Here is a 27,473-nt window from a genome sequence, read left to right as displayed (position 1 = left end):
AATATTACTATTTTGTCTTACAAATGAGAAAACTGAAACTCAGAGAGTTTAAATGCTTTTTGGAAAATCCCACAATTAGAAAATCCAAATCTAAGCTTCCAAATCAATTTCTTCTCATTTTAAGGCTTGTTTTTACTCTAACAGACAAGTGTAAAACACGCTCACCAGTGGATACATGTACAAAGGACTAATTCTATAAACTTTCTAATTCTGTACTTCTCCTGTAACCTAGTACATTAGACCTAAGTGTTTAACAGATATTTATTAATTCTCTTACCACACACACACACACACACACACACACACACACCTTGACACCCTCATGAATACTGGGGGTCCAGACTTCTCATGGAGAAGTGGTGAATGTACTAGTCAACCAGTTGCCCCTGAAAACATCCTGAAATTAGACGTTTTTAGTTTCAAATGCATCTCCAAACATTTAGTGTAACATTAAAATAATTACTTTTTACACAGAAATGTAACTAATGGCTTTAAATTACACAGATTCTATTACTAAATTTGACTGCAAGAGAAATAATCAATCAATCAATCAATGAAAATTTAACACAAATCTAGAGCATTTTCATTGAGGTCTCCACAGAAACCAGGTCCTATGTCTGAGTGCTAGGCATACCAGGATTGTAGTATTTTGTTTTGTTTTGTTTTGTTGTTTGACATTACAAATATTGATGAACCCTCATAAGTCAGGAACTCAACCTCAAAAAAATTACTTATTCAAATGTTCTACTATCATGAAACTTCTAAGTGAGACAGAATTCAGCCTCTTAAAATATTTTCAGGGCTTCTCTGACTATTCTTAGATGGGAAAGCTGGTGGAAGTGCTCAGCTTGCAATATCCTACATCTTATTTGGATCAATTCCAAGAGATAAATAGGACCAAAATTATATTAAGCCATCTAAACATTTGTGGATGGGGACTGTTTTTGTATGGGTCTCTAAATATATAAAGTGAGAGGAAATGAGTTAATCATTTAATTCACCTGGTTCACTTTTCATGCTAATGTTTTTATGATTCTGTAACCATAGTTGAGTACCCATGACTTTAAACCCACATTATTTATTTCCTGGGATTGGTGCTAAGTCATTGGTAACATTAAGCAAGTAAATACAGAATGGAATAGACATGGATCTGTGGCTGAGGTTTAATGTTCAATATTTCAGGGAAATGTGTGTAAAGCTAACATGACTTCAGAAGTTAAAAATTAGTTAAAAGCTCAAAAATTTCTGTTCAAATAGGAAAAAAAAAATAAACATGACTTAAGAGCTGCCATATTGGTAAAGCCAATCCATGCCATGCTGCCTTTTGGTGGGTAAGAATTTAGTTAAGTAATTGGTTATCACTTTCTGAAATTGTTAAGAACTTGAATTAATGGAAAAGAAAAATAACTTATGATAAAAAAATGCTTTCATGTAGTAAGGGAGTCACCAAAATAGCAAGATGACCTTCTCAAAAGACAGAACAACAAATTTAAGTTCCAGAAATCTATGATGCTATTTATTGACTCAAAGTGTGATATTAGTTACTAATATATGAAAATTTTGCTTGTAAATCATTAGAAGCAGCATCATCTTAACAAATATAACCAGAAATATGTCTAGAAATAACTAAACGTCAATTTCTTCCCCTACCACAAAAGTTTGACTAATTCATTTTTTCTAGATTTTTTTGAATTCTTAGAGAAGTATGCAATATATACTTTTTTTTTCTTGAATAGATTTGAGTAAATATGTAAAATTTGGGTAGGAATCTAATTGATCTGAAAATAGGTGTTCTTGTCCGGATATGCCCTGAGGTCTGTTGATGATTGTGTTTTCTACTCATGATTCCAGAATTTCCAGTTTTCCTTTCATTACTATTTTACACAAATGTATAGTCCTGAATTTGTGGTTTAAAATGGTGTTGGGGACCACCATTTATGCAAGAACCTTAGGAATATAGTGCAAACTGGCCAACAAAATTGAATAGTTTAGATTACCCAATTAATAAATTAATGCCAGTTTTCACCCCACCAAAAAACACAGCCCAGTCATAATAAGCCATAACAAAGTCTGTTTTCACAGGAGAGGGAAAGAATGTTACAACACTGAGATTCAATGTCTGGATATTCAGTACCTCCTCAAGCAGTTCATCCAATAATTCTCAGTTGTCTTTCTCATTATCTCCTTTGATGTGTATTGCACATACTTATGTCCCCAGTTTAGTTTGTACCTGTGTGAACCCCCATGAAACCATCACTATAATAAAGTAATAGCCATGTCCAACACTCCCAAAGTTTCCTTGTGCACCTTTGTTTTTGCTTATGATTTTCCTTTTTTTATGTTTTAATGTGGTGAGAACATTTAACATGATTTAACATTTTAAGAAACTTTTCAGTGTACAATACCTTATTGTTAGGTGGAGGAATTATGTTGTATTGTCCATCTCTAGATTAAACTCATCTAGCATAACTTATATTTTATATTCATTGAACAAATATCCATTTCCTTCTCCAAAAAGGCCCTGGAAACAATCATTGTATCCTCTGTGTCTATGAGTGAGACTATTATAGGTACTTCATATACCTGAAATGAGACACTATTTGTCCTTCTGTATCTTATTCAGTTAACATGATGTTCTCCAGCTTCACCACATTGTTGCAAACGGCAGGATTCTCTTCTTTTTGAGATGGACTCAGTATTATTTTTGGTATTACTGCTAATCATGGTGATAATTATAATTCTACATTTGAAAATTTATACATTTCTATTTCTTATTAGACCATTAAAATAAATTATGTGAGATTAAAAAAAAATCACTTTCATAAGAAATCTTAAGAGATGCTAAATTACATATAATTCATGTCTGTTATATCCTTAAGAATCAATATACTTCGCATATACAGGAATTAAAGAACTAAGACATATACCTCATAAAGGGGAGAATGGAAGGATGAGAATTCTGTGATTTAACAGCAGACATTCATCAGGATGTAGTGCCACTGTACCACTCTAAATTTATACTAAGCCTGAAAAATTATGATATGAAAGTTAATTTTTCAGTTTCAACTTTGCTTTTCACATGCTTAGCATGAGAGATGCATATTTAAATAGAAAGATAATTTTTCAGCAATCTACTGATATTATGTCCTATTGAGGGAAAGCATACATACATATATACATACAAGTAGATTCTCTGTGTCTGCAGGTTCCCTCATCTGTAAATTCAAGCAATTGAGTATTGAAAATATTATTATGTCCACCATGTTTGCATCTATGCTGAGCAATAAATTAACCTTTTATAAGCTGTGATATCCTAAACATAAGAGTTTAAAGATTATTTACATGTAACTTAAAATTATTAAGTATTATAAGAAATATAGAGATCATGAATTTTATATAAAGATATGCATACATTACACGCAAATACTATGATTATTTATATAAGAGACTTGAGCATTTACACAGTTTGGTATACAAGGAGGATCCTGGAACTAATTCCCCATGGAAACCCAAAGAATAACTTTACCTATACATGTACGCATACATACATAAAATAAACCACCTGGTATTTTAAACTCCATATCTTCTTTCTTCAGTTTTTAACAATAGATCAGAACCTAAAGGGATAGGAAAACAACAACAAACAACTTTCAACTTAGTATGTAGAGATCAATATTTAAATGCCTTTTCAGAGCATTCATTCATAGTTTTCAATGGTGTAACAAAATCATACGTTTATAACTCTTATCTATCTCTTCAAGAATTTGTGTGTCAATCATAATGGATTGCCTAATCATTTTTGACAAGCCATGTCCTTAATTTTCCTTTAGTAATATTTGCCCTTGTATAAATGCCTTTTAATATCCAAACATTTAAGGTCATCTTGAAGTCACATTTGCAATGAAAGTCAATTTATTGGTAGAATTGCTGTCTTCATTTCTATAATCCTCGCTTACTTAATATCACCATTATGGCATATAATACATTTGTCTGTGTCTAACTTCTTGTAGTCTTGTACATTGTGTTTTTGCGTGCAGTGGTGGCAGGGGAAAGCCTTGAGGTTAGGTACCATGTTTTATTGATCTTTTATTCCTTTCTGTTACAAATTCTACAAGCATTCACGGACCTTATACTTTTCCTGATTTAAAATAAATTCCCATTGCTCTTGCAGTACAGCACTTGCCTCTAAACTATCTGGCACTACACAAATTAGTATTCAAAACATTCCTGAATTTTTGAAAGACCAAACCATTTATATCTGGGCAACTGAACAATTTAAAAATGTCAGAGTTTGGGTTTAGCTTCTCACAGATGGAAATTCTGATGACTTATGATGCTACAGTGGTTCTTCTGGCCAATATTTAAACCTAAGCCAGAGTTTTCATTCTGGGAGGAAATTCCAGATCATCTGATCCATTCTTCCATTGCTATCAGCAACAATAGTCTATCGAGAACAAAGCCAGGCTCTAGTCTCCCTAGAGATTCAGGATATTGGAAATCATGTAGAGGTCTTTTAAAGGTTCTGCCTTTTTTTTCCCCACATACTACCATAGGATCATCTAGGAGAAAATCCCTCTAAAGGACAAACAATTAGAAATAGGAGCTTAATCCTAAGATAATGTATGAGCCATGCAGGAGACAGGTGGGTACATGAAGATTGTTAATACCACAACTCATTTAACACCTATGAGCCATGGCACATGTAACTCCTGTGTGTAAATGGCACAGTGCAAACTGAAAGGGGCTTTGGAGAAAAAAAAAAACTTGTTTGCCAAGAGGGAGAATTTCTAGGACTCACAAGATTTGACATAAATACAAAAGATAGAGAAATTTTCCCAGTTCTGTGAAAAAGAGAATTTCAGTAGGAAATTTGAGCTCTGTAAAACACTACACAGTCATGCCCACTCCCAACACTGATGTTTCCAGCCTATATGGAAGAAAGGGCTAGAACATTGAAAGGAGCATTCTTTTGTGCAGATGGGTGTTGTTTTGGGGTGTGTGTTGGAGATAGAATGTTGTGTGGTGCTGAGAATGGGTGGATGAGAGATCAATTGAGGCTGCTAGAATTAGAAGCACCTGAGAGAGAATTCCGATGACTACTGATTATGACTACAAGTATACTACACGTCCTGTCTGATTAGTATCACCAGAAAAATAATAGCTCTGAGATATGAGAAAGCATAGGTCCAGAGCCATGAACTTTTATGACTAGTACGTGAAAGCAGATGCTCCCTTTTCCTTCCTAGTCTTTTAGCATTATTTCTAGAGCTCTATTTTCTACCCTCACTTTTACAAAGTGTCAATCACCCATGTGCTGCTCTTCATCTAGCCAGGGACTTGATTTCAGATTTTCATTAATGCATCCACTTCTGAATTTCTTACTCTAGATCAAACTGAATGAACCACCAAGCCATACTCTTTATTTGTGAAAATGGAAAGAACAACAAATAAGATGTTCAGATGATTTGAAATGTGAAGGGCCAGAAAACTATCTGTACATTGCCTATGCAGCAACCCAGTTCTTTGAAGTGGCATATAGTGTTCTGATCTATATGTCAGTTGTCACTACTATGACAATTTTTTACCAGCATCTGCATCAAAATTTTGTTATCTATACAATGAGGATGTTAGACTAGATCTCCAAGATCTCTATAAGTTCTAAAATTCTATCATTCATATTCTCATTAAAGTTTGAGGTTTTGTGAGATATCCTGAATGCCTGTTGCCAACCTTGGAAACTTCTAAACATTCTAATAATAATGTGGGAATGGTCATCACTGATAGTAGGAGATAATTTTTTTACACTTAGCAACTTGTAAGCTCACAGACCTGAAACCTTCTGTTGATGTGTAAACCTAAGTGAAACCTATCATGTTATTGGTGACATTTTCATCTCTTAGAAGTTATGTCAAATCACAACAGAGTGGAAAGGAGCAGTCTTGTGTTCTTGTGGAATTTCGTGGTGACCCATTTTGCTTCTAGCATAACTCATGACAGATTTAGCCTTTTCACGTTCATGGTGAAGGGGGAGTTGTCAATTTAAGGGAGATGCCCGTCACCTTGCAAAGGTCAAACACACTTTCTTAGAGTATTTTATGTTTTGCAGTCAAGAGAAAAGCTTCTCTGTACAGTTTTCTTTAAGCTATTTTCTCTCTCATTGAACCTTCTGAAAAGAAACTGGATGAAAGCTAACGTTAATGAGTACAAATTTTTGGTTACATAGTCACATCACTTTGGTAGTCCTTCTGATGGTGACTGACTAAGGATATAGGCCTTGAAAATGCCCAGCTACTAAATTATTGCATATATTTATGAAAGTCATCCTAGAAGGAGGTTGGAATCATGACAACATAATGAGAAAATAATGAGATGACTTGTTCTTCCTAGTCTTTATTAGACAGCACAACAGCCAAATAATTTTCTATGAAGTTCTAGGGAATCCTATAGTCTAGATCTTTTACTTTTCATTCTATGCCACAGAAATGAAGGGATGTAGAATAAAGAGGCATAGCGCATCAATCTCTAGCACAATTTCAGAAAGCTCATTCATACATCAATTTAAGAAACATTAAGTACTCAGAATATATTAAACATTGTTCTAGGACCTGAAAATAAAAATCTGGGTTGATTGCTCTGATGCAATCTGTATTTTAGTGGTTGAAGACATAAAATAAACACATCATGTAAGTTTTCTCCAGAGGGAATAGCAGCTATGGCATGGGAGTGAAAGTGCCTAGGGCAGGAGATGGAGTTCAAAGACAAGCAACCTGACGGAGCAATCCTGGGTTAATATCTAGAGGAAATGAAAGAACAATTTTCTGAAATCATGGTGGGGTCATTGTTCAAGAAGATAGTCCTTGCAAAGGTCTAGTACACAGCAGCATGTGAAAGAAGAGAGCAGACAGGGTCAAAAATGCACCTAAAAAGCTTTAGTATACTCATTTGTAAAATGGTTTCTAAAGTAATTTTCCCAAATAGTTAAAATATGACAATTTTTAAAGATATAATAAATTTAAAGTAGGTCAAAATATTTAATAATCCCTTAATAAACATCACTGAAAAGGTGGTTATAATCATACTGATCTAGTATAGTTTAGTTTACATTTTGGTTTGTTGTTTATTTGTACATTTGCTTTTAAAACTCATATGACACCAACTGAAGGGTAATGACACAGAAGCTTCAAGAATGGGACTTGTGAACCTAGTGATCTAAAATATCAAGTGCCCAACTTTCATCTCTTGTACTTTTAAGACTCTTTGATCATTTTGTTTGTCCAGCTTCCATTCACAAGTCTTTCTGTCCAAACCAACCCAATGGAATTGCATGTATTCACCTCAGTTCTTAACTACATTCAATAGATTTTGCCTTATAAATATCTTCAGTAAAGCTGCAGCATACTTTGGACATTTGGAAAGGAAATATCACTTATTAAAGGATGCACAATAAAATATGAAGCTGTTCCAGATGAGCCTTTAATGAATGGAAAAGAATTTGTAAATTTTTACCATGTCATACAATGTTACTTGGAAATCAATCTCTTTCACCTTTCAAGAACGATAGGTCTCCATTCAGTCTGGAAGAAGCTGCTCAGAGAACACAGCAGCAGCAGAGGTCCAAAGTCAGTTGGGTGACCAGCCACCTGATTCTTTTATTTTACATCTGGCATGATTCTGTGAAGGCGAGTTTGAAAAAGTTGAAGAAGGCAAATATGGGAAAGCAAAGAAGAGGACCACATTAACCAAATATAGTTCTTGGTTTGAATGTTTCTTGTACATATTGTCCTTCATGATAAATGTAGAATTGAATTAACCACACTAAGCTCATTACCACATGATATCAAAATAGAACTAAGTTATATTGAGTCATACAGAATCATACAACCTTAAAATACTAGAGTGATATTGACTTGCCTATGCTCACAGCAGAGTTTAGAGTAGGGCCTTGATAACCAAAGTGCCATGTGTATTTCAATATAGCATTGATTCATCCTGTCTCTTCATATTATTTTTGTAATGTTCATGTTCATATAATAGTTAACAGGCTAAAATTATGAAAAAAAATATTTTCATATCTATGATTCTTGAAAAGACTAGTTTTCATTTACTAAAATATTATTATGGAGCATTTCATTAACATAGTTATATGTTTACATGTCTCTATATATGTATGTGTGTGTGTATCTATAAATGTTTATGTGTATATACATTTTATTTATTTATTTGGTTTTTATTCTGATTTGCTATATATGACAGAAGAATGCATTACATTTAGTATTACACATATACAACACAATTTTTCATCTTTGGTTGAACACAAAATCTAGTCACACCATTCATGTCTTCATACATGTACTTAGTGTAATGATGTTTATCTCATTCCACCATATTTTCTACCCCCATGACCCTCTCTTCCCCTCCCACCCCTTTGGCCTGTCCAGAGTTCATTTAATCCTCCCATATTCCCTCCCAACCTCATTATGAATCAGCATCCTTAAATCAGAGATGACATATGGCATTTGGTTTTGGGGGATTGGCTAATTTCACTTAGCATTATATTCCCTAACTCTATCCATTTACCTGCAAATGCAATGATTTTATTCTCTTCTATTGCTGAATAATATTCCATTGTGTATATATACCACATTTTCTTTATCCATTCGTCTACTGAAGGGCATTTAAGTTGGCTCCACAGTTTAGCTATTGTGAATTGTTCTGCTATAACATTGATGTGGCTGTGTCCCTGTAGTATGCTGTTTTTAAGTCCTTTGGGTATAGTCCGAGAAGAGGGATAGCTGGGTCAAATGGTGGTTCCATTCCCAGATTTCCAAGGAACCCCCCTACTGCTTTCCATATTGTCTGCACCTATTTGCAGTCCCACCAGCAATGTATGAATGTGCCTTTTTCCCACATCCTTGCTAACACTTATTGTTGTTTATATTCTTAATAGCTGCCATTCTGATCTTTCACCATGCACAAAACTCTACTCAAAGTAGATCAAGTACCTAGGAATTAAACCAGAGACCCTGCACCTATTAGAAGGAAAAGCAGGCCCAAATCCCCATCATGTTGTATTAGAACCTGACTTCCTTAATAAGAGTTCTATAGTGCAAGAAGTAAAATCAAGAATCAATAAATGCAATGGATTCAAACTAAAAATCTTCTTCTCAGGAAAAGAAATAATCAGTGAGGTGAATAGAAAGCCTACATTTTGGGAGCAAATTTTTACCACACATACATCAGTAAGAGCACTAATCTCTAGGATATATAAAGAACTCAAAAAGACAATCACCAAAAAAACCAAATAACCTAATCAATAAATGGACCAAGAAACTAACAGACACTTTTCAGAAGATGATATACAATCAATTAACAGATATATGAAAAAATGTTCAACATCTCTAGCAATTAGAGAAATGAAAATCAAAACTAAGACTTTATCTCACAATATACATGTGTGCATGTATATATATATGTGTGTGTGTGTGTGTGTGTGTGTATGTATGTATACACATTTATATGTATCTATTCCCCAAAATTATGTCTTTGGAGTAAGATTGTAATGATCATTCTCTTTCTGTATTTTTATCTGGATAAGCATGATTGTTCCTGTGGTTTGATTTTGGAGAATTTAAATATTGTCTGTTGTCCACATATAGCAAGAGTAGAAAGAAACAGAATAAGAAAACATTGATGTCAAGCATTCAACAACTTCATAAAGTAGAAATCTAAATTTTTATATGGAATATAAACTAGCATTTCTGTATGCAATTGAGGAAATAACATTTCTTATGTTCTCCTATTGATCATGTACTGATTTGCATCCCACAAAATTCCATCTATTAAAGTCCTGACCCCTAGTACTTTAGAATGAGACTAGAGTTGGAGACAGGATTTTTTAAAAGGTAATTAAGGTTAACATGTGGTCATGTAAATGGGCTCAATCCAATGTGACTAGTGTCTGTGTTAAAAGAGATTAACTACAAAGACCATATGAAGACACCATGAAAAGTTGGTCATCTGCAAGCAAAGGGAAGAGTCACAGAAGAAATCAATCCTGGTGATACTTTGCTCTCAGAGCTCTAGCCTTCAGAAGTGTAAAAGTAATAATTGTTTCTTGGTTAAGCCACTCAGACTATGGCATTTCTTTTGGGAAACTGCACATCTTAACTATATTTTTTTACATTCCTTAGAGGGTGAGCTTATTTTTTTTATATTGTCACTTTGTCATCTTCTATCTTTCTGTGTGTTTTCATTATAACTGTTTGAATGAGATTATCGTGCTACATTAATCATAAGTAGTGACCTGTGTATTGACAAATATTTCAGCAAACTTTGCCTTAGTGTGATTCTTTTTAAAACTTTCGAAAATTTTGCCTTTGTACCTAATAACATGTTTGATGTTTATTTTATACAAAACCTCTAGGATCCTGCATTTATATATTAATATGCATGAATAAAGGCAGAGGCATTATCATAACAAAAATGTGGATGAATAAACAAATATTTCATGTTTCAATTACTCCAAAATAGATCATTTTTCATACAAGGTATATTATCTACTTGCACCCTAAGCTCCAGCTAGACTCCCCATCATTCATGCCAGATCATCAGTTTTCCTAATTCAACATGGTTTTTCTCTTCTCCAGGTGCTTCGTCTCTGTCCTACCTTAAACCTACCCTCTTCTCAAATGCTTGTTCCCTCTAGGGCTAGACTTTTATCCCATCCCCCAGTTGCTTCCACTTATAAAATGCAGATGCTAACTTCTGATAAATCACCTAAATCTCAAATAGCATAAAAAGAATGTATTTCCAACCTTCTGCATGGATTTTTTGTGAAGATTAAATATTAAAATGAACATGTCCTATGATGTAAAATACAGCTGTAAGCTTCTAGATGCAGTTGAACTACTAACAGATGTCAATACCCATTTTCAAAGCCTCACAGTTTAATTCATTAGATTTTCTTTTTTGCCCATTTAGATCCAAAGAAATTCAATACACGTTTTCTGAAAACCCATCTCTATGCTGAACTAATGATATTCCCTTCTCTCCTTCTGTGTATTTGGGATATTTTGCAAGTGTGGAATTATTACCAGCCCTTTATAAGAGAAGAAGAAATGGAGACACAGAAATGTTTAATGATGAGACATACCTCATACAGCTAATAAAGGATGAAGCCAAGATTAACACGATGGGAGTCTGAATAAGGAGATCATGCTTTTATCCATTAAGGTACAGAGAATATTAAAATATTATTTTAAATTAGAGAGAGGCTGACTTAAGAAGTGTTTTTATCACTTCACATTTCACCAACAAAAAATTCAAGATCTGTTTAATTTTTCTTACCAGAAAATGAGTAGACATGTTCCTATTAGGCTGGAAAAAGCTTCCCATTTTACAGATAGTCTTGCCCATTCTTTTTCTGCTATGATTTGGTCTTGTACAGTTATTACTGCTGGATTGGCACTAATATTCAAGATATGCAAGATGGCATTGAGTTGTTGTCTGGCTAGATTCTCAAATATGGTTGTTCAGGAAACAGATAATAGTTGTTCAAAACTTGTAGTGGAGACTCCATGCACATTTAGCTCCTGTTTCTGCCACTTGCTTGTAACTGATCTGTGTTTAAAAAAAAAAAAATCAGATGACAACAACAACAATCTACCAAATTATTTCAAACATTATTTTTCAGTATGTTCAGTATTTGTTCTATATGTGACATTATCATAAGAATTGGGATGAAAGAAGTAAAACATGATACTGTGCTTGCTTAGAGCAGGTGTGTCTGGTGCTGTCCACAAAGCAGTGATTTTCAACTCTGGCAGCTCCAGGTTCCCTTCCATCTTTGCCACTGGGTGTTTTAAAGTTAGATGGTATACTGAGATTAATCTTCATTATCAGTAAATTTAAAGGACTGTTGTCTACATTGTGTGTTGTGCTATGAAATGAGAAGATATAAATTAGAAAATGTATTCTATTATTGAGTTTTACATTTTAATCCAGCAAATATTTCAGTCAGCTACCACCAAAAGCAGATCTTGGGGTAGGGGAGTGCATCAATGAATGTCACAAAAGATTCCCCAGTAATCAAAATATAAGCTTAAATAAGTCATCTCATTATAAGGTGGTAGTAGTATGCTGGAGGTAATATAGCAGCAGCGGCAGCATTAGCAGCATCTGTATCATCTGCAGCCTGCATTAGGGGAATGATTTGGGGATGAAACTGAGGCCTATTTCCTATACAAGGATCATGTGTCTTTGTGGATTCTCCATTGGGTAAATGGCCTATTGATGTAGCAGAGGCACTTTCAGTGTTTTCCTGTCTTCTTTCCCAGGATCATGTGAGGTTTGTTGTTGTTGTTTGTTGTTTTGTTTTGTATAGGGGATTGAACCCAGGGGCATTTAACCATTGAGTCACATCACTAGCCTTCTCTATATCTTCTTTAGAGACAAGTTCTCCCTAAATTGCTTCATGTCTCACTAAGTTGCTCAGATTGGCTTTGAAGCCACAATCCTCCCTCTTCAGCATCCCAAACCTTTGGGATTACAAATGTGTGCCACTACCTATGGCTACTTAAAAAAAATACTACTCATAAATTTGCTTCAAATATGGTATTAATCATGGCTGAAACTTTTTTCAGTTAAATTAATATTCATTGAGCTTTCTATACACAGAGCCCTGGCCTAGATACTGTGGAAATGTAAATATCAATGAAAACCACACTTTGTCTTTCTAAGGGCCTTATTTTATGAGAGCAAACACATTTCCAATCATTACTACATTTAAATTTAAAACACAATACATTTGAAATTGATCCTGTAAGGTAATATTATACAGCTTTAAAACAGGACTGGCGACCATATCTATTTGCAGGCAGGGAACCATCCCCAAGAAAGCTTGTTAAGTGAAAAAGAGAATTCAAACTATGTTTCATGCTTTTGCTCATATAGTGAAGAAAGAATTGTGAACATAGATATACACTTTTATTAACTTGTGGAAGGACTAGCTTAAATCTTTCAAACATTATTAGTTATGGAAGAGGAGAGAAAAAGTGAGAATGTATAAAAAGATAGGATTCTATTAACATATTTTATTCTTAAATGTAACTTTGGAACAGTGTACACATTTCACAAACTGCAAAACAAAATGAGATTTAAATAGAAATTTCTTAAAAATAGAAATAAAAACCTAACACAAGTTGTATTTAAATAAAAAATGACTTGATGGCATCATGACAAAGTTACTGTCTTAGTTGCTTTTATGAAGCAGTAATATAAACACACATTTCTAGGAAGATGTATTTTAGGAACAGAGACCTGATCTAAAGGATATTATGTAATTTGATCTTCAGATGTCACAATTCTGGTGGTAATGTTGGTACTGGTATTTCTTTAGTGATTTGATTATAATTGGCTTATTCTGTATGTTTTTCCCCTTAACAACTTTATGGAGGTATAATTTGTGTATAATAAATTGCATACATGAAAGTGTTGCGTTTGATAGATATACACCTATAACACTACCACCACAATCAAGGAAATTAGCGCATCTGTTATCCCAAATGCATTTTCCTAACCTATTTCAATCTTTCACTCACACCTTTCCATGCTGCCTCTTCATCCCCAAACACTGATCTGTTTTTCATCACTACAGATTAGTTTGCATTTTGTATAATTTCTATAAATAGAATTATATTATAGGGCTGGGGATGTGGCTCAAGTGGTAGCGTGCTCGCCTGGCATGCACGGGGCACTGGGTTCGATCCTCAGTACCACATAAAAATAAAATAAAGATGTTGTGTCCACCAAAAACTAAAAAATAAATATTAAAAACTTCTCTCTCTTTAAAAACAAATAATTATATTATATATTGTACATTTTCAAGGGGTGAAGGGATGTCCAGCCTTCTTCATTCAGCATAATTACTGCCAAATTTGAAAATGTTTCTGTGTATATTAAAGTTGCATTCACCGCTGAGTAATGTTGCATTGCATACATTTTCCACATTTATTCATCCATTCATTTGTTGATGAACATTGGAGTTGATTCCCATGTTTTACTATTTAAAATAAAACTATTGGGGCTGGGGATGTGGCTCAAGCGGTAGCGCGCTTGCCTGGCATGCGTGCGGCCCGGGTTCGATCCTCAGCACCACATAAAACAAAGATGTTGTGTCCGCCGAAAACTAAAAATAAATAAATAAATATTAAAAAAAAATAAATAAATAAAATAAAATAAGACTATTGTTTAAGTTCATGTACAAGTCATTTCTTATTTTTTTATTCATCCACTCACTGCATTTCTGGGGATTGAACTCAGGGATGCTCTACTACTGCATTACATCCCCAGCACCCTCACCTTTTAATTTTTTTTTTTTTTTAACTTAGAGACAGGACCTATCTAAGTTGCTGAGGCTGGCCTCAAACCTGTGATACACCTGCCTCAGCCTCCAAAATTGCCAGGCATGAGGCATCATATCGTGCATTTGTTTATTTTAGGTATGATTATATTTGTTCCATATGATTGTAATAAGCATTAAGCAAAATAAAAGTATATGGAAGATTTGTTGCTTGGTCCCTAAATTTCCCTAAAGTATCACAGGTGACCTATTAAAGAAGCTTGAAAGCTCATGTAACAGTAAGAAAAGGTTCACTTCAGAGTCCATTGGCAGAAAGTCTGAGTTGAAATGGGTTGGGCAAAAGCAGCAGTTTATTCATGTCTTACAAACATGGTCTTACGAACATCATACAGAGCTGGCACAAAAGAACAGACACCATCTTGTGAACCATGCTTTCTTCCAAATCACTTCTATTGAGCTACAACATCAGAACAAGTCAGTTACTGAGTTACACAGTTCTTCAAACATGGATACCTCCCCATGAGGGTGGTTAGATTGGCTAATCAGACAAACGATTAATTTACATGTTTAATACAGTGCAGGATTTGTAACAGAATTCAAGATATTCACATTGATATTGTAATACATTATAAAACAGTACAATTTTCAAAAATGATGAGATCACATATCTCCCTGCCTGTTTGGATTCCTTTCTTGCTTTTCTTCTTTCTTTTATTACCCGTTGTAAATAGTTTCACTCAACTTTTCACATTCTAAAACACTTTAAATTTTAAAAACTAAAAACTATTTACAAATCATCCATTGTAATTTCAATTGTTCATTCATTGTTGTTCCACTTAAAAAAAAGAAAAAGAAAAAAGCCCTCTTCCAATAATCATACTGAAGGCTGGTGTTACCATTGGCTGCTGTGTAGGATACTGGAAATTGACTCCTCACAACTTTTCAGAGCTCCAAAATACCTCATATTCCATGGCCCATGATACCGAACATTCATACATTAAAAAGGCCATTTGGCTTCCCCAAGCTCCACACTGTCTGAAGTTCATGTTGCTTTCACAGAAAAGCTGAGGAGACCAAGATGCTGTGGAATGACTTCATATGGAATGAAGACCATGGCTGGGGAATGTTCATTTTTAGTCTCAAAGTCATCTTAAAGCACAAAAAGTGGTTGATTTTCGATCTTTGCACGTACAGAATGTAATACATTTTCTTTACATTAGGCATTGTCATAAAAAGCATGTAGAAGTTGTTAGGAAAATGCATGTTCATAGAATTTACAAACACTGGAATATCAAACACATTCTCAAAAACTGTTAAAGTACTGACACAAAACCTGACTCCAAGTGTAAATTTTCCAGTAGACTTTATTTCTAACTTGCATATTTAATAATTCAGCCGTACCCGAGTTTCACTCATACGTCTATAAAAACTCAAATATTGTGACATTACCCTCCAGTGAATTCTTTCCAGATAATCGCAGGGCTCTGCTTTCCTCTAACAGGTTTTGAGTGCATTTCAGAACCCTGGCACTGGAAAATGGTACAAGACACAAGTCTCTAAACTGCTTTACAGACAACAGCTCAAGACCTAGGAGCCTAGAAAACATAGTGAAAAGCACACTTTGTTTTGCTAATTTGACAGCCTAAGTATATTTTGTGAACATGTAAATTATGTCAGGCTTACTCTATATTTTTTTCGACTTGTTACTTGATTTGTTAGTTTCAATCTGGCAATGTATAAAACTTCACAGTCCGTTTTTCTTCCTTCTTTCCTTCCACCCAATCCTCACCGTTCCTTCTTCTCTCCCCTTTGTTTCCTTCCCTTCATTTCCTTCCCTTTTCAAATAGCTTAATCCTTTCTGGGGGAGAATGAATTAAGCCAACACTCAGGGGACCATGCCCACTTGGGTACAAAGGATGGCCTTGAGAGTACATTTGCATACTGTACATATCTCCTACAAGAAAACCATGTTTCTAGTTGAATCTCTACCTGAATCTTATCTCTTTATCCACTAGCTAATTTGACGATTTCACAAAGGTAAACAGGGGTTTCTTAGGTCACACTGAGGCTTGTGACAGGCAGTGAATAATTCAAGGCTGTGGTTCTTATGTGAGATTCTATTTTACATTTTGACTCACATGTAACCTTAAAGAAGCGAAAAAAAAAATCATATTTCAGCCACAGTGTTCTCAACTCAGCCCTTTGATAAAATAACTTCTCAGGTTGTTCATTGTCCTTTGGAAATGAACCTGTTATTTCTTTTAAGATAAAATTGTATCAAATACTTACAAACCAAAGAGAAATGACCAGATACTTTGATATGCAGGACAACCATTTGCGTTTGACATAATTAATAGAAACTAGAAAACATGTCTTTAATATCTTTGGATTTAAATAAAATTTCATTTCCCCAACTTGAAGAAACGGATGAATTTTCATAAGCGAAGGCATGATTTTCAGTTTTAAAACTTAAAAAATCACCTGGACTTTCAGTGACATTGTAATGAATCATCACCCTCTAGATCCAAACCATGACTAGGATTGTAGTGCAGTGTTCACAACAGGATTGACCATCCCTATTTATGTCACTGACAACCTGCAGGGGAAATCAAATATCTTATGAAAATTTATCCAACTTTGCTACTAAAGGGGGAAATTATCATGATGCACATTTACAGTTACTTTCTGGTCTACTAATTCAATCCATTTCTTACCAACAAAAGGTGGCTTGTTGTGCACAAGCTTACAATCACATATAAGAAAAAAAAAATTTCTCCTTGCCTAGTAAAAACCCTTAAGTTCCAACTCATGGCTAGGACGCTAACCATCACAGAGCATGTGCCACTTGGCAATTTGTCTCCTGGGGAAGTCACAGATCTCCTTCCAGTGCTCCCCACCGGTTCCTTCAGCCGTTGCACCTAGGACCAACCGCCCAATCACCTCATTTCGGGACCCCCTTTCAGAATCCAAAACCAGAAATTCAACACTTATTTCTTCAAGACCCTCACAAGGAATATCAAAGACAAACAGTTCATTGAATACTGCGTTGGGGGTGCATTTCTTCACATGAGTCTTCTTTTTGGAGATTCTCTTTTTGGCATGGTACAGGTTCACTTTGACATAGGGATCTGCAAAGGTACACAACAGGTATTACAGAGCAAAGCTCAGATGCAGAACTGACTGCAAAGTAATGGAGCTTTCCGAGATCCCAGCACACCAAGGTCTTTACAATGAAATGAGTAAGAACAAAGAAAGTGTGAATGAAGTGTGACTTTATTCTTATTAACAAAACTGAAAATGAAAAAGCAATTCTAGACTGGAGATTAGAAAAGGAATTGCAATGGCAGAAAAAAAAGGATAACATAAGAGGGCAGAAAGAAGAATGTTCTATTAGGGACATTCTGATTGCTAATAACTCATTCTGGAAAATGAGATAGAAGGGAAAAAAAATATTACACAACATCCAACTTTAGAAACCTGTATGATTTGGGACATCTACATCTGAATTTGGGCTAACTTTCTGTTGAATGGGTATTTGAAATGAGGAATATTACTGGCTTTAACTTTTCTGTGGTTCTTTAATCACTTGCTGTATTTTCTTTCTGTTGCCCTTTAGTGACTTTTGCCCTGCCATCCTTAGTGTGTGAATTTTAGGATCATGTTACTTGACCACATATTTAATCATCTTTAACATTTTTATTGTTGCACCTGATTTAACTTTAGCTCCCTGACTGAAATTTTAGGACCACATTTTAACTTACAGCATCAAATAATAACAACAGCAACAAGGATAATATTAAAATTAGATGATTCTTTTTTATTTACTTATTTTTGGGTGAAACCAAGGATACGGCGACTCAACCACCGAGCCACATCCCCAGCCCTATTTTGTATTTAGAGACAAGGTCTCACTGAGTTGCTTAGTGCCTCACTATTCCTGAGGCTACTTTGAACTCATAATCTTCCTGCCACAGCATCTTGAGCCACTGGGATTACAGGCTTGTGCCACCATGGCTGTCTAGATGTTTCTTAGTAGACTATACGTTTCTGTGTTTTACGATGCTTCCCAAGGTATTATTATCTCCAATTTTTACTAGGTTTAAGAAATATGTTCAAGGATACTAGCTTAAGAAATTGAAGGATCAATATTTGAATTTAGATTTTTTTAATCCATAGTTCATGTTCTTTTTCATCCTGCTATGCAAAAGAGTTTGGGGTTTTGTTTTGTTTTGTGAAATTAGTAATAAGACTAAAAGCTAATTCTTAAAACATTTAAAAAGTAATCAAATAATAAAAGTATAGGTTAAATGGGCTTATTAAAAATACTGAAATTAAAAACACTTCTCCTGAACCCTAATAATATTTCTAATTGTGTGCTTTTGGTAATGGTCCCTCACTTTTCCACTTATCAGTGGTTTTTGATTTCAACACCATTCAACTAGGTATTTAGCAGGTACTGGCCTGGTGTTAGTTCTATGTATGTTTCTCCTTATTGCTGGTAGCATTAGGTCACAGTATTTCAAAAAATGAGAAAAAGTGAAACAATCCTATAACTTATGATTATGAATAAAAGTAAATCAAAATCAGAGGCTAGAGTTAGTTGGTAGCTATTTTATTTAATGTATACCCACTTTTAGACTGAACCTAAATATTTCAGACACATTCTTACCTGAAAGTCCAGAAACGTCAGATTTAGGAAGGTGTCGAGCTTTTAAAACAACCACAGTGAGAGTATTTGTAGTAGACTGATAGCAGAGGGAGATCAGTAGCTCACCCCGTCCTGAAGACTTCTGAACAAAGAGAAGGGCAGCATAAATATTTTAACATAATTTTCTTAGTTTTAATGTTTGTTTTTTTAATCAAAATTTTATGGCAATATAATAGCATGATTATTTAAATGTAATGTTGATATTTATTTTTATTATCATGTGCTAAGGAATCTAGGAGTAACTAAAAACTTTTGTGCAGTGCCACCATGGCCTAAAAACCATTGCTTGCCATCTTGTGGTCTTTTTAGGTACTACAGCAAGCTAACATAGAATTGGCCACGCCCATTTCTTTACAAATGTTTTAAAGGATATTTACATTATACTTAACAGAAAGATATGTATTTTTTGTTTTTGTTTTATTGACACCTACACTGTTTTAAGTTATTAAAGTTACTATGATTACCTAATCTTTTGAATGGGTGTATGTAGGATCTGATGGCACAAGTTTGATTTGATTTCAAATTCATTAGCACTGATATTGTCAGAATTTGAATTCAGATCAAGTGAGCATTATTCTGACTCCCACCATTCTCCTGTCTCAGAGAGGTGATGGAGTTAAAAGTCTTTTCCTCTTCCTTACCTTTAACTCTCTATTTAATCTAAGAAATAAATTGAATTTAAGTCTTGAAGTGACTCAGGATTTTTAATACAATGTTTTTGGACACTGCCATAGAGTCCTTCTTTGTACACTTCTTAGATTTAATTTGTACTTAAAGAAATAATGTAATAGGACCAAGAACTCAAACTCCAAATTTTAACTGAAAGTAGCAAAATGCTGATTTGGGACTTAGTTACAGCCAAATGATGGCTGGGGCAGCATTTTAAAACAGCAATGTATTTAAACAAAAGCTGACATGGGGCAGCTGTATGAATAACACTCTAAGAGAAATGGAGACAGATTGTTAACTCCACTGTGCCAATGAACAGGTGGCTGACTCAAATAAATTTATATAATCTCTGAACCTTTATTTACATTAATTTCAACAAATAAAAGGAGGTGGAGTTGGTCAGAATAAATTCTGAAGTTGTTTGGGCACTAAAATACTAATTTTTTTTTAAAGAATTGAAATTAGTTAAATTAGTACATTTACTAAATTTTTGAAATCCTAACATCATAAACATGTTATCCTGAAATACCACTATTAGTATCAGTTGATTTCTGTATTTAAAATAGAAATAAGATAAATTGTGTTTAACTGAAGTATATCTTTTCCTAATCCCAGAACTCCCAAAGTAGTATAACTACAGAGACAGAGTAACTCATTTCCTGTTATACTACATAGAGATGGGCATTTATTATTCAGTGTGATGTGATGTCTCCTCCTTGAAAAGCAATTCCATAAAAAGTCAATATGAATTCCAAATCCTTAGATAGAATTGATTTGATTTTCAATTTCAATTTCAGTTTCAAATTCAATTATGCTGACCTTGAAACAACTTTGTTAACTTAGTTAGGATTAAGAAGTAGCCATATGAGTTTCAAAGTAACAATATTTGGCACAGTACTTACAGTAGAAATCAACAAAAATGTATATAGATGATATTTAAGTACTCATAAAGGAAAACTATTTATTTATACCATTAAACTATTTTGAATATTTCAGATGTGGGTTAAATTTACTTGCATTTTCTCTGTTCTCTTGCTATCTATTTGACTATAATGAACAATAATTAAACATGGTAAGGATGATATGTATAAACATCATTTTAGTGAAGATTCCTTAAAAACCTACATTAAAGGTTGTTTATGAATAAGGACTCAAATTGTATTACCCTAACATTTCTTTTGATGATCTCTCTGTTCATTAACATTTTCCCATCAGATAATTCAAATCCTGAGAGAGGAATAAGGACTTCTCCAATGATATCATCTCTTGAAAACCTGTCAAAACTCAAGATTGTGAAGTGCAAGGCCAGCTCTTGGATTTGGGTGTAGGGGATGCCATAGAATGTGAAGGTCTCATCAAAAGCTGGATCCAAGGTCTTCCTCAGCACTCTGGTTTTCACTTTATGCTTCTTCTCGGGGAGGATGGTCATTTTGATGTACGGGTCAGAGGTCATAGACTGCTCATCCATGGCTGGCAAGCCCCGGGCCTCCTTGATGTTCACCACGAATGCCTTCTTCTCAAAGTTGTACTCTAGGGAGAAGAAGAGGGTTCCCAGCTTTTCTTGCTTCTCTTCTGAAGTGAGGGATGTGCTGGATTTTAAGCTATCGGGGGAAACTGCCTCTTTTTCTCCTTCTAATAAGAGCTTCGGGGTCACATTCTCTGGATCAGAAGGGCTGCCCACTTTGAGGTTTGTTTTCGGGAAATTGCCATTAAGATCTCTCTTCTCAAGATCAAGATGCAATGAATTCTTTGGCACAGCTGGCTTATTCTTTACATCATTCTTGTCATCTCCTCCAAACTTCTTTTTGCTATTTAGGTTTTCAGGATAAATATCGACTCCTTTAAGCACATGAACAAACTTGTATGGAGGAGTCTTGTTAGACTTGGATGATTTTCTCTGACAGCAGATCCATGCAAAGAGAGAGACAGTGAAGACGAGTCCGAATGCACTGAAGATCCCCACCACTGTGGGGATTTCATCTGAAAAATCAAGTGACCAATAACATATATTAAAGGAGCAGAATGGAGATATAAGCCTATTGGGAAAGCATAGCAGAGCTGGCGATTGCTGCAGGTTGGACAGATTGAATTCCTTTCCAGCTGTTCTGGGTATAAGTTATACCCAGTTCACATAAACTTCAGACATAAACACATTCCCTGTGTGACACACAGGGAAAAAACAGTGTGCTAAAAACTCCTTTGCTTCAGTAGCTTTTAAAATGAGAAGATGAATCTGAGCCTGGGCCAGATATGGGGGCTCTGTGCTTAATAACATTGCCTTATCTTTGTTTTCTCAGATAATATGAGTCAACTCCACCACGATGGGTCAGTACTGATTCCATTATCTTTTCATTGACATTTTGAAACTTTCCAAAAGCATCAATTCTTATTGACTATGGAACACTAGATGGACATTCTTCAAATGCTAAGAAATTTTGTATTTTATTTTATACTTCTTTTTCCAGAATTCAAGTAGAAAATATTAGGGTCTCAGTGGTTCACACAATTTTTTAAAATGGTGAAACATTATCTGCCATTGCCACAAACTCACTAAAAATTTTCACCTTAATTATGGAACAGTAATCAAAAGGATGATCATTTATTAATGGGAAAAAAAGAACAAAAAAAGAAAAGGAATAAGATCTTATTTTATAAAATCTGTAATGCTGCAACCCACTTGTATGCAAACACTAAATTATCCAAAGTACAAATTAATTTAAATAGGATTAAAACAGAAGTTTTAGATGAATCATCTTTCCTTAACATGTAATGAAAAGAGTGAGTATTGATAGAGTTCAATTTTATTCATAAAAAATATTTTTCCTATGATATTTTCACATGAAAGTGGTAATCAAATTGAAATTGACATTATTTCCTTGAATGAGGGCACATTAAATCACTGTCCTTAGGTGATATGGATTGTGCATGAAGCTTATCATATTTCATATGTAAGCATATTTCTCAAATCATTAGGAATGTTGTTTAAGTAAAAGCAGTACTGCTACATCTGGACAGAGTATACTAATTGAGTCAATGTTTCATACAATCAAAGTGAATGTAACTAATGTAGCATATTATACATTCACTTTACTTCAAGTACATATTTTACTTCAAATAGGGAATGATGGATTGAAAAGTCTCAGTCAGGAATGGGTTAAGACTTGTTTAATCCCAAGAAGACCAATCTTTTGTTATTCACCTTCCCCACCCCCAAAAATATTCTGCCTACCTACTTTATAATTGCAAAACTAAACTCAAAGAATAAAAGATTGGGGAAGATGAGATAAATAAGTATCTAAAATTTAAAAAGCAAATAAAACAGGAGCAATAGAAATTTCTGTATCTTGATTGTGTTAAGAAATTGAATTATGTAAAGCTCGAATAAATCTCTGGATTCACCAAATAAGAGAAGAAGGAAAAAAAAAACAGAAAGCTGGGAAGAAAGAGGCAAGAACTAAAGATAATCAGCTTAACTTAGTATCCGCTTTTGAGTTTTCCCTTCTATTCAAGTCTTTATGGGAAAAAAAAAACAAAGCCCCCCACTCTTGGACATTAATACTCTTAAGACCAGGGAGTAAAAGCAAAGTCATGAACTGAGGCAATTCTTCAGCCAATGTCAGGTGAACAATAAAAGCAACTGAAAATGATTCTAAGTAGACTGATAGCCCATGCTAGGACATGTTTCACTTCCACAGTCCCTGAAAATGCCTCAAAATTAGAAATTTTCTGATTTTTCAGGTCAAAACTTGTGTATACATATCACAATATATACACAAAACACACACACACACATACACACACACACACTCCTCAATCAGTTAAATGAATGACTGAAAAAATCATTTATGTACTTCAAAAATTGTCTATTTAATACACCAAATGAAAAATATTCAAGATATCATGGACTCAGTGCATTCTCTTTTGATAATATCTTAAGCTTTTGAGAGCAAAGATTGTAATCATTTCACTCAGTTTAATAACAATCACCACTTATATATAGATATCACTCACTCAAACTTCTACAAAATTCCCTGATTGAAAACTAAAAAAGAAGAAAGAAAGAAAGAAAGAAAGAAAGAAAGAAAGAAAGAAAGAAAAGAAAAGAAAAGAAAAAACTTGTAAAGTAAGTAAAATTCTGATCTCTTGCTTTTGGAATATAATTAGATATAAAACACTATGTGTTTATTCTAAGAAATAGATATAATTAAGTTGACTGAAACAGAGAAGATCTATGGGGCCAAAAATTTGGTACAGGAAAAAAAGAAAACTAAAATCTCAAACAAGAGCCCCAATTCAAGTTTCGAGCAGATTTTAGCTAAGTGTGCAACTGGAAACACTTCCCACATCTCTCTGGCTTTAGTTATCTCACCAGTAAAATGGAATAGGCTGAGCCAGTTGGTTTTGAAAGTCCCTGTAATCCTACTGTCATAGGATTCTGTCTTGCACTAATAACATATTCCAAGGATAGAAGAACAGATAGCAGAGAAAATTAGGGAACATTCTGTAATAAAACGTACATGTCAGGCCCTCAATCTGCAAGTTGTTTTATACCAGATCAAACTCTTATGTAACCACAGGCATATTTGGCTCCTCCTAATAAAATACAGATTTGCCTGCAAATAAAAATCGCCTACAAGATAAATGAAAAGAGCATACGAACAACAGACTCCTTTTTTTTTCCTTCCCACCAATGCATGCTGCAGTTTTTAGAGCTACCTGAACATTCAGGAACTTCTGGAAGGTAGAATCACCCTAACTGAAGGCAATTTTAAGGAGATAGATATGAAAAAAAAAGGGGGGGAGAAATCATAGAAATAAGCCACGGTTAACCATTTGCTGACTTCATTTTCCTTTCCAATTCACTACCTAAAAATCTCCATTCAACATCCATTGGCGGGTGGAAGACATTGCCCACCCCGGAGTATTCAAGGAATAAGTTGAGTAACTTGCTTACCAAATTCTTCCCGGCTGGTAGCAATCGGAGCCATTTTTTTTGCTGCGTGCTCTGTCCGAGGTGCTGAACGGAAAACTCCCTGGCTAGATGGACTTGCCTGGATCTGAAGAGGCGGCTTTCCCGAGTGCTGAGAACAGCGGCGCAGAGCCCAGGGGACCCGCGCCTGGAGCAGGGAGGAGGCGAAGAGGGAGGTCCACTCGCCCTCGCACAATGATTTGCCACCCCTGTTCCTGTTTTGGCTCTTCTGAAAAGCTCGTCTCTGAGACTCCAGACGTGGCTGAAACCCGAATTGACGCAATCCTGACGCTACAGGGCTGAAATCAGCACCTGCCCCCCATCCCCTCCTCCCTTCCAGCCTCTCCTCCTCGCCCTCCTTCTTGCTTCCTCCCTCCTCTCTGGAGGATTCAGCGCACACTCATCAATTATTTTAACTGTTGGACGACTAGATATTAGCTTTGCTATTCTGCGGGGGCTCACAGGCAACACGGAGATACGTCCTGAAACTGATTCTTGTCAGTTCCGAATATAAAGATCTTCTGATCACTTAGACGAATAGAAATGTGTCTCTGAGTTATCAGAATAATCTGATGCACAGAGGCAATTAAATGAAAGAGTAAGAAGAGAGAACATTCTGCATCAAACCACCCATCGTAAAATATAAGAATATATTTTCTTGCTTCCCAAATTTCTCTGACACACATACATGATACTCTCTACAGTTGGGGTAAAATTCACAACAAATTGATCCATTTGAAATAAAATAACTGTTTTCCCACTACCATTTCTTATATTCTAATGGAATTATTAGTCTAAACATTTTGCTGATGCTGTTAGTCCTTCTGATCTTCCCTTTACATTTGACCAGCTAAAATACTTAGGAACAGATGGGCATAATCCATTCTGTAATCAGACTCACTCTCAGATATGACTTTTGCATATAATAAGACTGCTTCTGAAATGACGTTTATGGTTAAAAGCCCTGACTTCTAAAAGGTCTGTGCAAAATAATTACAAAAATTTAACAAAAATCTGAAATAATATTTATTATTGTTATTTTCACAGGAAATGAGATGTTTTTTTTTTTCTGAACTGATGATATTCTTGGGAAGAAAGAATTAGAAAACAATATGGTGTGACATAGTGATTAATTTGTATCTGAAAAATGTGCCTTTTAAAAACTAAACTTTAGCAATTTTCAAAAGGAGCTAACTTGGGCTATGAGTCCAACTGTCACTTATTTTCTTACAAAGAATTACTTTGCTCTGGAACTCAGTGAACAAATGACATTCAGTGTGTGCTGGGATGAGAAAGGAGGGGATGCCTGGGAAGTCTCAGAAAGCTACTGTACAAATGACAGTTTCCTGCACATTGGCAAGCAGCGGCCCTGAGCGTCAGCACTGTGTCTGGGGAGATATTGGCTTCAGTCCTTTGCATCATGGAAAATTTTATAAACCAAAGTCTCTTTTCTTTCCCTTTCTAACTTGCTCCCACACACTTGGCATTTTAGCATTCTTCTAACAGATTTTTTTAAAACCTTACATCTTCATGCAATGAAAACACACACTAATTTGCTGTATTTAATTTTTACTTCAGCAGGGTTTGTGATAGTCCTTATCATTCCATTTCATTCAGATTACCTATTTTCTCAGTTATGCATCAACCTGGAAGAATGCTCCCTGGGAATAAACATCCATTAGATGAAAGAGAGGTTGGCATTTATTTGTGATATGCATCACAGGCAAACCAAATATCTAGTGTGAGCTTTATTAAAGTGTATGTTTTCTAGCTAAGTTATTGCTAACATATGGTTCAGCTCATTTGTTATAAACATAAGTATATTATGTGTATGTTATATATAAATTAGTATGTCATTGATTATACCTTCAGATGGTTAAATGCTGTAGAAAACCTGTCTAGATTGTTTAAACTATTTCTTCAGAACCTAAACCTATCTTATGCTGTTTCATTTCTGAGGACACATTGTGATAACATTACCTCTTGCCCAGAGCCAATGCTCTTGTAGTAACTATTTCATTGCTTGCTTTATAAGCAAACTGAAAATAAATGTTATTAATTAAAGTATCTGAAATTTTCTCATTTTCTTTTGATGATGAGCACATTAGTTGTATCCTATTTCTTTAGACAAGCTTCTAGCAGTACCAGGTGAGGAGTGTGCCCCTCAGAGAGAAAAACCTGAAAGTTTCTTATGATTGAGAATCATACCCTACCACATTATGGCATTGTTCTTTTTCCATCTAGCAAACCCATAATCAATTCACTGACGTGTTCAATCTGACTGGAAGCAGACTTGGGAGGAGGGGTTGTTGCTAGGTAACTGCTTTTTCACCACCCAAAACACACAGCCTCACACAAGTTCCTGCCCTGGGAACCACAGACTGCTCTGTAAAGGCGGCAGTGTTTACTTCAGGATGATTCTTTCATTGCTAAAGTGGTTCCATTTTTACCTACTTTTTCCCCTAATTGCAAATATATGCATAAATTTTGAGAAACAATTCACAAAACTCTAGAATTCAATTTAATTTTAAGAAATACAGTTGAATTTAAAGACTCTTGATAACTCATCACATACATTTTTATTTTATTCATTTAGTTCATGTTGTTTGATTTAGTATGTAGATTGATTCATAAAGTTTATCTTATATAGTTCATTAATTTTATAGCTTAGCTGTATTTTCAGCATTAGCTTCTTAAAAACATTATTTGGTGTGTGCATTTAGAACTTTCCATTAAACAAAAGAATTTTCAAAAGGTTTTGAAAATGT

The 27,473-nt window shown here is 34.7% G+C and overlaps 1 protein-coding gene across 2 annotated transcripts; it reads right to left on the bottom strand.

Annotated features, from left to right (window-relative positions):
• Window positions 1–14,687: 14,687 nt before the first annotated feature.
• On the bottom strand, window positions 14,688–25,005 carry Syt4 (synaptotagmin 4). 2 transcript variants are annotated; one of them, XM_048806304.1, is made up of 4 exons: window positions 24,691–25,005; window positions 20,902–21,716; window positions 19,029–19,146; window positions 14,688–17,487 (listed from the first exon to the last, which is right to left on the bottom strand). In XM_048806304.1, exons 1-4 carry the CDS (start codon window positions 24,722–24,724, stop codon window positions 17,180–17,182), a joined length of 1,275 nt encoding a protein of 424 aa, XP_048662261.1. In that variant the 5' UTR covers window positions 24,725–25,005; the 3' UTR covers window positions 14,688–17,179. The 2 variants fall into 2 exon arrangements, with proteins under 2 accessions (XP_048662261.1, XP_015337728.1); XM_015482242.2 differs by having other exon boundaries at window positions 19,029–19,149; window positions 24,691–25,001.
• Window positions 25,006–27,473: the final 2,468 nt, after the last annotated feature.

This window comes from Marmota marmota, unplaced genomic scaffold (assembly GCF_001458135.2).
Source record: "Marmota marmota marmota unplaced genomic scaffold, marMar, whole genome shotgun sequence".
NCBI lineage: Eukaryota > Metazoa > Chordata > Mammalia > Rodentia > Sciuridae > Marmota > Marmota marmota.
Note: the sequence above shows the minus strand (reverse complement) of the source record. Positions and strands in the feature narration are given on the sequence as shown.